Here is an 11,362-nt window from a genome sequence, read left to right as displayed (position 1 = left end):
TCATATTTATCCTCCACTTGTATACTCTATACCCTCTATAAGTCTATAGGCTCGCCGTTCATTTACCTCCGCTCGACTGTATGGCGACGGGTCTCTTTTCAAGAGCGACAGTCACAACCGTCGGTCTGACATGCAAAGCGTTCCTGAAGATTGGGTTCTGTTCTTCGGTTTCCGTCAATGGACTTGACATCCTTCTGGAAGCATTGCGGTCAGAAGAAAGGGAAAAAGGTCGAGGGGTTGTCACGGGTATGTCTGCGAGATCTTTTTCGTGCGCACTTCCGTCGGACTGAGGTCGATTCAGTGGCAAATCACCTCTCAACGTACGTTTAATGTTAATATGGATATGATATGAGAACAATACAATAATGATGTGGAATGTCCAGGCTCGACGATCCCCTGATCTGGGGTATAATGCCATGGCGGTCCTTCCTAAGTGAACGAACGACACGATGGGCATTGGGAGCGGCAGATATAATATTCACGAACCCGTGAGCAAGGACATGGATCCTTAGATCCTCTAAACAAGATTTCCCGTTAGTTAGGATTTTCTCCGCGTTCTTTCGGAATGGCCAGGTCCTTGAGACGTTCAGAGGTAAGGGAATATATCAGCCGTCGGTAGACACGGCTGTGTCTAAGCTGAACCGGGGTGGCTGGGTAAGTATTCGTATATCGACTTGCGTAGAGTGAATGACTTAGCGGACATGCGCTCATGTTGATCAGGTTCACTTGTTTGGGGAGGGTAAAGTTTACCAGCCCCGCGATTATCGTGAGGAACATGGTATGGCACATTTAGCAAGGTTCAAGTGGGGGATGTATGTTAATTCCCGCTCCGCTGTTTCTCCCTATCAGACTAACGTATATCATTGTGTACTCAGAGGTCGAATGCTGATGGAGACGGCTCTGCCCCCGACGGTCATTCCGATGTGGCTCACGGGTAGGACGTTACGTCCCCTCGAGAAACAATTTGCTCATGCTCCCGCATACAGGCTTTGACAAACTCATGCCAGAAGGCAGATCCATCCCCTACAAGTTCCTCCCGCGCCCAGGTGTCGCCCTCAGTGTGACCTTCGGCAAGCCCATTTCGGCAGAAAAGATCAGAAGCGCGCTCGCTTCCATCGACCGCGACCCTGCCCGCGTCCAAGTCACCCCGTCAAGCGAGGTCAAGCACGGCGGAGGGTGGATGGGCGAGGCGATCTCGCGCACGGTTTACACGGAACGGTACCGCGAGCGGGAGGGGAAGCTGTGGGAGGAGATGGCGCGGGTCCGGAGCGAGGTGACGGAGATTGTAAGGCAGGAGGTGGAGGCGCTTGGGAGGTCGGTGTCTGGTGCAAGATTAGGGAAATAGATTTGTCCAAGTGAGCGGTTTGCTTCACTGATGCGGTACGAGATCCGAATATTCTCACATCACATCCAAGATATAGACTTCTGCATCATGATACACGCATATCATGTCCCTGCTGGCACGGTTGTCCCGTTATCAAGAAGGCCCGAGTTGTTGGTACTCCCATGCTATGGCAAAGACTCTATCGCCTTCCTCATGTTACGCGTTTTGTTGCGCCACTACACAGCTGGAGTCAGCCATTGTCGCTGACGCCTCATCCGTTGAAACCTCGTAGACCTGCTTCCATGCGTGGTGCCGCTACATAAGATGGCCTCAGAAGTCCGTCTTTTGGCAATTTGCAGCCGGCTGCGCAACTTCTGTTTCGGCAACTTTGGGGCAAATCGCAGACTATGCGATTTAGCAGGCAGCTGCGAGCACGTCCCATTGATGCTTCGCGTACCTGCTAGCGCCCCGGACTCGGCAGACATTGCCCGGCGCTGCCCACAATCCTGATATTACCACTCGAGGGTTTCCATTCAGTCGTTTGATCCCGGTAAGGCAAGACACTGAAACTTCGTCTAGACGCTGGTTGCTTCTACCTACCTGACGGTGTATAGAGTCGGCATTCAGTATACGTCGGCAAGTCGTAAGTCCCGTCAGTGTATTCACTCTGACAGCAGTGATCATCGCCTCTGATGGGGTACACACATTCCTTGACTGCTTGTTGATTGACCGGCAGTTACGGGCTCTATTTTAGTCGTGTCTGGATGATCTGCTTCTTCTACTGAGGGTATAACTGCACGCTATGACTGGAACGGCGGGTTCCACGCTTTACCCTCTGGCTTTCAAGAGCTGGTCAAGTCCGGCAAGGATGAATAGTCTTGGTTGGACTTTCGGTGCATGCCTGGAGGGTGCTGTTGTTTCCATCGTGTGAGTTTTCAAAGTGACACGTCACAGATGCAATCGAACTAAGTAATGGCTTTGATAGGTTGTATGGTGTCGCTTGTGGCCAGCTCATACGCTATTATCGCTGCTTCCCTAATGATACGACATTTCTCAAATGTTTAGTAAGTCGTCCGTCCTTGCGCCATCACTAAGCTGAAGCAAGTTCGGTCCTAGGTGGGAGCTACGTTCGCCGTAAGGTGTTTTCTGATTGTAAAATGAAGGCTCCGCGGACTCAGCGAAACGCTAGATCGATTCATTTCACCAGATACTTGTAATTCACATTATTTGGCATTATCTTATTACCAAATGTGGCGGTGATCCGGCGCTCTGTGTGTACGGGAACTGGTGAGATGGGACGATCCCAAGCTACCCTCGTGACGGCTAACTGTGTCCACCAGGAGCCTCATTGTACGCAAGTAAATTCTCGCGTGTTTGCAGAGAACTGACTCGGCTGGAACAGGCTCAGACAATTCCAGCTGTACGTCACTAACCACCATAATGAGACGACTCATGACCTCATTATTCTGCTAGGAGCTTGACTTCATCCTTGTCCGATTGTATGCTCCGGTACAATCTGCTGCTCAGACACAAGTACTCACTGTTTGCTAGTTTCTACATTACGCGAATTTGGAATTGTACGTTATATTATCACTTTCGCAGCCGAATCCTGAAAGACGCGCACCCCGGTAGTTAACAAGGGAAGGGTTGCATTTGTCATGGTACTTGGTCCATATACCATTGTTCGCGTCCGCAGCTGATCTCCTGCCCCAGATTATTCCAGCTGTCCTGAGTTTCGGTAAGAGGCGTCGTCAATGAGGATGGGCCTCTCCGTATCTAATCTCCCCCGCAATATTGTAGCATTCAGCATTGGTAAGTACTATACATATCTTACATAGGATACCATGTGCTCATTAGGACTAGCCTTCAGCGGATTATTGTAAGCTTGTTTTCTTTCTTCTTCGCTTGTGTCCCAATCATGTCATTCGTAGCGGTCGCTTCAACTCCCTCGTGAGCTTTAACGGACCGGGGCCCAAAAATGAAATACTCGAGGTAGGCATGCATTACGAACATCCATGCGTCCGGCTCCCTGATAGAACCCCACTTATGGCAGATCGTGCTTTGTCTGAGTAGCGTTTGCACCATCATTGTGGACGCGTGCATAACGGTTAGTATGTGTTACTTGTTGTACCGAGCCAGCAAAGGAGTGAGTAGGAGGTCCAGGTACGATGATTTCATGGTTTTTCCCCGGATTCCCGATTTGACATAGTATTCATCAGGTCCTTACGATCAGTAGTGGGCTCTACCATTAACTATACAGTGGTAACCGGGCTTCTTGCTAAGTGAGCCCAATGACTTGCGTACCGTCGCGGAAGGATTACTGACAGTTTGCAGCATTGTAGCATGTATCTTCCTAGTTTCAGTGGGTATATCTCTGTCACTTCTGCTCATGTAGCGGGTCTTCAGCGTTATCTTCTGGTGCGATAGTTCTTTGCACTCCGCGGTTCAATGGCCTTCCTTGCCTTATACTTTGTAGGGGCGAAAGGTAAGCTTATAGTTTCCGATAGGCCATCCGATTTCAGCTCACGAAAAACGGTCGCAGTGTTTGTGAATTCGATGTTGGCAGCGTGAGCTCCTAGTCCCTTCTGCTCATCGAATGGCCCACTCAAACATTTCCCCCCAGTCTGAACAGCCGCGAAGGCTTTCGAGCTCGGCTGGAGATAGTACACGACCTCGATCTTGTTACAGGAGGCGTCGATGGTCCTGCGGAGTGCGAACCCAATACCGATAATTCTTAGTGGGCCGGTCTCAGTTGAAACATGAAGCGATGGCCAAAAGTCTCCACGGAGTGGCAGATCGCCCTCTTACTGGGGGGAGTCTCATGAGAACGATAGCCCGTGATTATGAGGGCGTCTTTCGGAAAGGATCGTTGAGTTCGCGCACAACAACGCGGCAGAAGTGCATTGGACTACATGAGTTATGGGGAGGTATACGGACCAGGGTGGTAATAGAACACGCATGGTATCAGAGACACTGTCGGTAGCATAGATAACTATAATATTATTTAGTGATTCCGCCCTTGTACATCTCTTCCGTCTCGACAGACCTTAACGTTCACCTCTCTGTTCCTCTGCGACAGCGTTGGCCCATTTGACCACAGCTGTCTCGAGCATCTCCTCCCAACCATTGTCTTTCCGCGCGATCGTTCTCGTGTCGAAAGTGAACGGTAGCTCAGCCGACGAGAATTTGGTCTTCAATCCAGGCGAGGGTTGTGGCGATGGTGTCGGAGTAACGTTCAGATTCAGTGGTACGCCCGGCTTGGGGAGGATATGGATGGGTAAAGAGTAGCGTAACTTGAGACCTCTAAAACAAGACTTCAGTACGACCTTACAGGAAGAATTGAAGAAAGTAAGTTTTACCCGGACCACAGCCGTAGGTTATCCAGGCGCCGGTACGTCCAGCCAGTCCTGTTCCTCTCTGCCTTCTCCTCAGCGGTCAGACCCTGCTCCATAGCCAATATATCGTGGATTTCGTCTTTATTGATGAATCCCCAGGGTTTCCGAGACCGGCGGACACCGGCGTTGTATGAGACACACAACAGCTGCCCTGATGACAGAGCCAGAAGAAGTGCAGACCGGTCTGGTGGGGCTGGTGGTAGTTTCGAGCGTAAGTGTTCAGGCAGTAATTCCGATAACACGGCATGTGCGCGACCTGTAACCCTGCCATATGAGATTCATCACCAGACAGGTAATAACACTGAATATACCCAGTGGATCATTCTCAAACGCACTACGCTTCGCCCACTCTGGTAACTCATCTTCATCCACGCTTTCTCCCTCTTCCTCTTCTGCGAGTGACTCCATCTGTTCGGGTTCTTCACTCAAAGTCAAATCCCGCATCTGGTCAATCATGCCCGCAGATACCACTCGGCGCGACGACCTCCGCGACCACGAGTCCATGTATCCTTCGACGTCACCCGCGCTGACCCTCCTACCTTTGCTCTTCGACGCCCGCTCGCGCTCCCAGCCCCTCCGCCCATTCTTTCGCCCGCCAAATAGCACGTCGTCGACCAGATCCAGGTACCGCTGCATCGCTTCCTTCTCCTTCCTTAGATTCTCCATACGAATATCCTGCTTGTACAGCCACCCACCGCCGAGCACGAGCCTCTCGTCCCAGCGCTCGCGTTTCTCCATCTCCTCCGCGCTCATGTCATTCATATCCACGGTGTCATCTTCCCATACCGGGATGGACTCGTCCCGGCCACGCACCTTGACGAGCGAGAACGCGATGGCAGGCTCGGCGTCCTCATGGTCCGTGTCCTCCGCCAGATTGCTCGGCGACGCCACGCGCGAGTGCGAGCCCGCGTCGTGCGAGGACGAGCCGTGATCGCTCTGCGCATCGTACGCATCGTCCGACAGTGGCAGCCGCGACTTCTCCTCGAGCTCGCGCAGAACGGTGAGCACCTCCAGTGCGGCTCGGCGGATCATCATGAGGGGGTCCGACTGCATGTTACCGGGCGAGGCCTGCCGCTTGACGATGGGCTTACTCGGGGTGACTTTGGGGCGGAAGTCGTCGCGTATCCGCACGATTGAGTCGTCCGGGAGCGATATCAGATAATTCCTGACTGACCGGACGGCGTGTGTGCTGATCTTGAGCAGGTTGAGCACGTCCACGTTGCCGGTAGGCTCTCCTTTTACGCCGAGTAGAGCCAGATCGGTGTGCTGGGCGGGAGGTCCGTCATCTAGCTCCCATGCGTGCGCGACAGAGATGAGGTCGTCGACCACCCCTGCGCGCAAGGCCTCCGGGTTCGTCTCGAATGTCTTGACATACGGCGGGAACGCGGGCCTTTCGACCTGTGGTACAGCAGGCGTTGGCGGTAGCTCTGTATGTCCCAACTGGTTGGCGACCTGGGTGCTAATATTCTGTAGTCCCCCGATGGCTGGCACGAGGCCTTTCTTCTGCTTCCCTGCCGTCCTACCGCACACTGTCAGTAGTGCGTCCTCGAACGCCCGCTAATCAGGAGTAAACGAGTACTCACTCTTGTTGCGCACTGAGTCCGGTTTTCGTAAAGTAGTGCTGTAGATGCTCGATACTACCCAGCGCCATCACGCTCTCCCTCTTCGCTGCACTCCTGCTGAACGGCTTCTGTGGTTTCGCGGACTTGTTCATGTTAGGGTAGAACGCTGTCTGCCGCCTCGACTTCTTGATTTCCGCAGTCGACGACGGTGCTGAAGATCCCGTAGACTCCGGCGTAAGCAGGGCAGGGGTGGATGCAGAGGAGTCGGACATCTTCACAAGACTCCAACGGGTGATATAGTGCGGTGATACGTGGCCAGGGAAGGGGGTATACCAAGTACAGGCTGTCCTGAGAGGATGACGCGCGATCAAGCTTGTAGTCGTCGGCGATGATGGTGGTGGACGTAGCGCCAGGGATGCATGCGGCTCGGACGCGAAAGCGTTCGTCGCGGCTAAGTCAATCGTGATTTCGATCAGATGTCTAATCCCGGCGGTACGTGCAGCTCAGTGCGTTTCAGAAAACAGGACAACGGAGAGGGGTGCAGCGGTATTATAATATCTGAGTACGTAGAGAGAACAGTCGCGACTACTACTGAACTTTTGGGATGCGTAAATTAGCCAAAGCACTGTCGTGTCGTCCATGATCCTAGATCGCAAACTAAGTCGCCCTAGACAAGATTCCGAGCCATCTGTCCTAGGGACTCCGCCATCTGGGGATAGTTTTTCATGAAGTCCAGCTGTGCCCATGATGCCTTGCAAAACCTCTGTCAACGCCCGAAAGACGGAGAGAAGTAATGGTTCTCACATATTGATACGTCAAGGCGTTCGCAAGCTCCGGCTCACTCCTCGCCAGCTCAGACTGTCGCTCAAACATCTGGACAGCGCGGTCGATCTTGCCCTGCTGCAAACTTAATTGCGCGAGCGTGGCAACGGCGGCCTCGCATTCGGGGTCGATCTCGAGAGCCTCGTCACAGCATTTCTCAGCAGCGACGATGTCCTGCTTCCACTGGTACAAGGCAAGGCCCTTGTTGACCAAAGGAAGAACGTTCATGGGAGGAGGTCTAAAGGAGATGTTAGGCCAGGATCGCAAGACGGTAACAGCAGAATACATACTTGGCCTTCTCGAGCTCGATGGCACGGTCGAACTTCTCGACCGCATCCTGGAACCGCTGCTGATCCAACAGAAGCTCGCCGCTTGAGTCGAGAATCAGTGCGCCGCATAGCACAACGAAGCGAATAACGTACTAGTAGTTCTGCGGTTCGCTCCTTTGCGGGAACGCCTTCAGTGTCCGTCTGAATGTTGCCATGCTGCTCGATAGCTGACCCGACTTATACTGTGCGACCGCGAGCTGGATGTGGCTGAAGACAAAGTTGGGATCGAGCTCCGTCGACTTTGTATAATCGTCAGCGGCCCTGGCGAACTCGTTCATAATGAACAAAACTATAAACCCGTCAGTGACATGTACCACGGTCGTGGGCGGTGAATTCTACCTTGGCCACGGTGGTAGAAGATATCGGGGTCCTTGGGGTTGAACTTGATGGCCTCCTCAAACGCCTCGAACGCCTTCGGAGGATCACCTTGCTCCATATACACGCTTGCAAGCTTTACCAAACTCTGCGTAAACGCCGGCACGAGCTCCACGGACGCGAGCAGGTCTTCCTTTGCGCCCTGGATATCGCCCACTAGAAACCTATTGAAATCAGCTAACCATCACACAGCTGAAATGGTGTACTGACTTGAAAGTTCCCCTGAGGTTCAGCGCCTCTGCCTTCCCGGCGTCGAACGAGACACCCTGCTCGAGCGCCTCATTCGTTAGGGACATGGCATGAGGATAGTCCGCGGCCTCCAAGGCCTGCAGGGCCTTGATGAGCGTCTCGTCACCCTGACTGGGGTTCTCAGGCAGCTCGGGAAGCGGTCTTGGCCGGAACGCCGCAAAGTACGCGGTCACGAACGTATGGGACGGGAGCCGCTTCTCCCTGTTCGCCAGGATCTCCGCCGCCTTCCGTGTCGACAGCTTCTTCAGCACGCGCTCCACCGACTGCGCTGACGACTCGTTCTGGAACTTGTCCAGGATCGTCGCCGCCGTAAAGTCGCGCAGGGACTCCTCCAGCCGGTCGAGGGCCTCCAGCGCCATCGCGCGCCGGTTCAGCGCCTTCACGTAAGACGCGTCGAGCTTCAGTGCCTCGTCGCAGTCCGCGACGACCTGCTCGTACTTTGGCGGGCTCATGTTGACGTAGCATGCTGCGCGGTTGCTGTAGAAGACGGGTTCGGGTTTGGGGGAGACGGCAATGGCGCGCGTGTAGTAGTCGGCAGCTACGGCGAACTTGCGACTTTGGTAAGCGCTATTGCCCTTTGATTTCAGTGTCGCCGCGAGCTTTGTCTTCCCCTCTGTCGACATGGCGGCAATCTGGTCTGGCGTGTAGTCCAGTTCCTCTAGAGTAGTACAAATGTCATTACTCCTCCATAGAATGAGGTATATGCGCAACTCACCTTCGTCAGACGTCTCCTCCGCCTTTGGCTTGCGTTCCTCGAGGATAGGTCCATCCTTGTCCTTCGCTGACTTGCGCTTTTTCGAAGACTTGCTCTTCTTCTTGTCCTTGCCCTTCTTCTCCCCCTTCTCTACGTCTCCTGCGCTTGGTGGCCGGCCGGACGTCGAAGCATAATACGCAACGCCTGCAGCAGCTACGACAGCCGCCGCCGTGCCGATGAGCACGGCGCGCTTGTTCTCCGAGACGAACGTCTGGACGCGCTCGACGAGCGACGAGTTGGAGGCACCTTCTGACATTTCGCCGGCCAGCACACCAAAGCAGAGAACAGGTCGAGTTGAACGTGTAAGTCAACGTCTGGCACGACGTCAATTCGTCAATTTTGGCAGAGTGCCGTAAGCCTCCGAGCCGCGGCACGCCTTCCTTGCCATCGTCCTCGACGCTCGGGGCAGCACGCGACTTCAATAATGCTACTGACCTGCTCTACGCACTCGCTTTATGGCCGGTACTTTCCTAGGGGCGTATCGTGGAAGCACTATATAATAATGGGGACACACGGTCCAGACATCCCTGCTTTCGGTCATGGCTTCATCGATGGATAATCGAAGTCTGAAGATTAAAATCAGAAACGAAATTTGACGATACAAAGGACGCTCTATGCGTGATTAGTCCCTGGTGAGGTCTGTGTTATATAATGAAGACGACTGAGGCGATTTCCCTCGACGGAGCTCATTTCCTGGTTTTACGCCGTTTACCCCCTCCCCTCGCAGGGCGCTCTGCGGCCGTGGAAGTGGACGGCTGTCCATTGCTGTCATCGAATCGCCTCTTCCTGGTTCGCTGACTACGGCGAAGCTGTTGACCTGCGACAACGCTCATGCTAGGCCCGTGCGTCGACGAGGAGCTAGCGTTGGGCATATTGTTTGCTTGGCTAGCGGCTGCGCCTGTTGTCTGAGCCTCGGGCGACTCTTCCTTGACAGAGCCTGCCGATGGAGAGCATAACTGGCTTGTCACAACTCTCCCCGATCCCGATGGGTTCTCCGTACGTTCAATCTTTGCGCAAGAGACACTAGAACTACCCGACGGATCAGTCGACGAACGAGAGGCGCTCGCTTCCGCTACTTCCTGGCGAAGTTCTTGGACGCCACTCCCTGGCACTTGAGGTACGATGGATTGGGTGTCGTCCGCTCTTGAGGCCGCTAGGTCTCCGTTGACAGCACTACTTGAACTGTATCGGCCCTCGCGCGTCCTTCCAGAGTCAGTAGGAGCACACTCTCCCACCAACAGGGAACCTTCACTGGCAGATAGTCCTGCCGTTACAAGGTTTGGGAATGCGTTCTCTGCATTGCCCATGGCGATGGACCCGCTGAGCGTCATATCCGGTACATTTACTGCCCGATCAGAACGTTCGAAGTCCATGGCGAAGGCCCGCGAAAGTGGCTTCTTGCGCCGGGCGGACTCTGCAAGTCCCAAAGCACGGCTTGATGACGGGTCGGTGGGCTGTTCTGGTACGGATTCGCGAGCTGATACGGGGTGGTCCGGTGGTGCGCGTGTTGAAGGACCGGCTTCTCCGTTAGTTGATGAGTCATTCTGTCCAACTTGACTGGACCCCGCAATGTTTCCATTGACTGGACCGACCGGCAGCCCCAGCTTCGGACGCCTGACAAGTGGTGGACCAGTCTTTCTCTCGCTCCGTGGCCCATTATCCGCTGTCGAGCCAATGGATCCTTTCGGTGGCACGACATCTTGTCCATTGGAGTACGTCTGCCCAGTCCTCGACGGGCCAGCTTGGCTATCACCGCCCGTGCCAGTTTCTCCCAGCGATGGACTATGGTCTGCCATGCCTTCGACAACTGAAGGACCTGTTGCACTTGGGTCATGCTGAGCGGTTGCCGACGAACCCGCCTGTGTTCCGTGCGCTTCCCCGTTCGGATGTGTTATCCCGTTGGGCGTCGCTGGCGTAGCCGGCAATTCGGGCTGCGGACTTCCTCTACAGGAAGCAATGGCGAGAAAGCACCATGGATCGTCAGTCCTTCGTGGTACGCTTCTTGACACGCTTTGTTAGGACACTCACCCTGCCTCAGTAGGGGTAGGTGTCAGATCTCCCAACTTGCGCTCTATCAACCTCTCTAGTCTTTCAATCGTCTGCGTGGCCTCCAGTAACTTCGCCTCCAGCCTAGTCGCCGCACCTTTTATGGTTCTGGTCTATCATTCAAGGAAGTACTTGACTTACTTTAGGCACCTCTGAGTTTGATCTTTCAGGTTCTGTTCCACGCTTCTGAGTAGAGTGGGCTCAGCCCTGTCTTGCTTGTATCTTGCATCTTCGAAGCTGCGGAGCATCTCCCTGATGGTGCCGACTTGCGAACTCATGTACGTTCGCAAATTGTCGACTGCTGTCTGCAAGTCGCTGACTGTGGCGTATTCCAGAGACGGCGCCGGCTGGGACGGGTGAAGCGTGGTGAAGGATTGGGAGCTCGAGGCAGAGGTGGAAGCCATGGTCGTGATACTTGAGGCAAGGAGGTGGTGGAGGATATGGTGTAAAGGTCAGTGTCGGCCTATGTGGCTAGGATATGGTACGGTGCGAAGAGACGCGACTCT

General features: G+C 54.2%; 4 protein-coding genes across 4 annotated transcripts; 1 reads left to right on the top strand and 3 right to left on the bottom strand.

Moving 5' to 3' along the window:
- The first annotated feature begins 56 nt into the window (after nt 1–56).
- On the top strand, nt 57–1,530 carry GLOTRDRAFT_63959 (acyltransferase-domain-containing protein). The gene is made up of 8 exons (XM_007870348.1): nt 57–246; nt 302–320; nt 384–488; nt 543–654; nt 721–812; nt 876–934; nt 987–1,355; nt 1,416–1,530. The coding sequence occupies exons 1-7, from the start codon at nt 81–83 to the stop codon at nt 1,343–1,345; spliced, it is 912 nt and encodes a 303-aa protein (XP_007868539.1). The 5' UTR covers nt 57–80; the 3' UTR covers nt 1,346–1,355; nt 1,416–1,530.
- A 2,750-nt stretch (nt 1,531–4,280) lies between these two features.
- GLOTRDRAFT_63954 (uncharacterized protein) lies at nt 4,281–6,573 on the bottom strand. Its single transcript, XM_007870347.1, has 4 exons — nt 6,303–6,573; nt 5,031–6,238; nt 4,684–4,975; nt 4,281–4,627 (listed from the first exon to the last, which is right to left on the bottom strand). The coding sequence occupies exons 1-4, from the start codon at nt 6,551–6,553 to the stop codon at nt 4,372–4,374; spliced, it is 2,007 nt and encodes a 668-aa protein (XP_007868538.1). The 5' UTR covers nt 6,554–6,573; the 3' UTR covers nt 4,281–4,371.
- Nucleotides 6,574–6,948: 375 nt separating this feature from the next.
- On the bottom strand, nt 6,949–8,679 carry GLOTRDRAFT_45606 (mitochondrial outer membrane translocase receptor TOM70; the record flags this gene model as incomplete). The annotated part of the gene is made up of 6 exons (XM_007869987.1): nt 6,949–7,032; nt 7,086–7,341; nt 7,394–7,474; nt 7,526–7,721; nt 7,772–7,971; nt 8,018–8,679. 6 exons carry the CDS (start codon nt 8,677–8,679, stop codon nt 6,949–6,951), a joined length of 1,479 nt encoding a protein of 492 aa, XP_007868178.1.
- Nucleotides 8,680–9,496: 817 nt separating this feature from the next.
- Nucleotides 9,497–11,260, bottom strand: GLOTRDRAFT_131537 (uncharacterized protein; the record flags this gene model as incomplete). Its single annotated transcript, XM_007870346.1, has 3 exons — nt 9,497–10,754; nt 10,839–10,940; nt 10,998–11,260. The coding sequence occupies 3 exons, from the start codon at nt 11,258–11,260 to the stop codon at nt 9,497–9,499; spliced, it is 1,623 nt and encodes a 540-aa protein (XP_007868537.1).
- Between the last annotated feature and the right edge of the window lie 102 nt (nt 11,261–11,362).

The sequence above is a fragment of the Gloeophyllum trabeum genome (genome assembly GCF_000344685.1).
Source record: "Gloeophyllum trabeum ATCC 11539 unplaced genomic scaffold GLOTRscaffold_00011, whole genome shotgun sequence".
NCBI classification, from domain to species: domain Eukaryota; kingdom Fungi; phylum Basidiomycota; class Agaricomycetes; order Gloeophyllales; family Gloeophyllaceae; genus Gloeophyllum; species Gloeophyllum trabeum.
The sequence above is the reverse complement of the archived record's forward strand: the minus strand, read 5'-3'. Positions and strand labels throughout refer to the sequence as shown.

Excerpts from the sequence above, each read along its gene's own strand:
- GLOTRDRAFT_63959 (XM_007870348.1), top strand. The coding sequence starts at position 81 with ATGGCGACGGGTCTCTTTTCAAGAGCGACAGTCACAACCGTCGGTCTG. Across the intron at positions 489-542 it reads GATATAATATTCACGAACCC|GATTTTCTCCGCGTTCTTTC; the intron begins GTGAGCAAGGAC and ends CCCGTTAGTTAG. Across the intron at positions 813-875 it reads GCAAGGTTCAAGTGGGGGAT|AGGTCGAATGCTGATGGAGA; the intron begins GTATGTTAATTC and ends TTGTGTACTCAG.
- GLOTRDRAFT_63954 (XM_007870347.1), bottom strand. The coding sequence starts at position 6,553 with ATGTCCGACTCCTCTGCATCCACCCCTGCCCTGCTTACGCCGGAGTCT. Across the intron at positions 6,239-6,302 it reads GGACTCAGTGCGCAACAAGA|GACGGCAGGGAAGCAGAAGA; the intron begins GTGAGTACTCGT and ends AGTGTGCGGTAG. Across the intron at positions 4,976-5,030 it reads GTTTGAGAATGATCCACTGG|GTCGCGCACATGCCGTGTTA; the intron begins GTATATTCAGTG and ends GCAGGGTTACAG.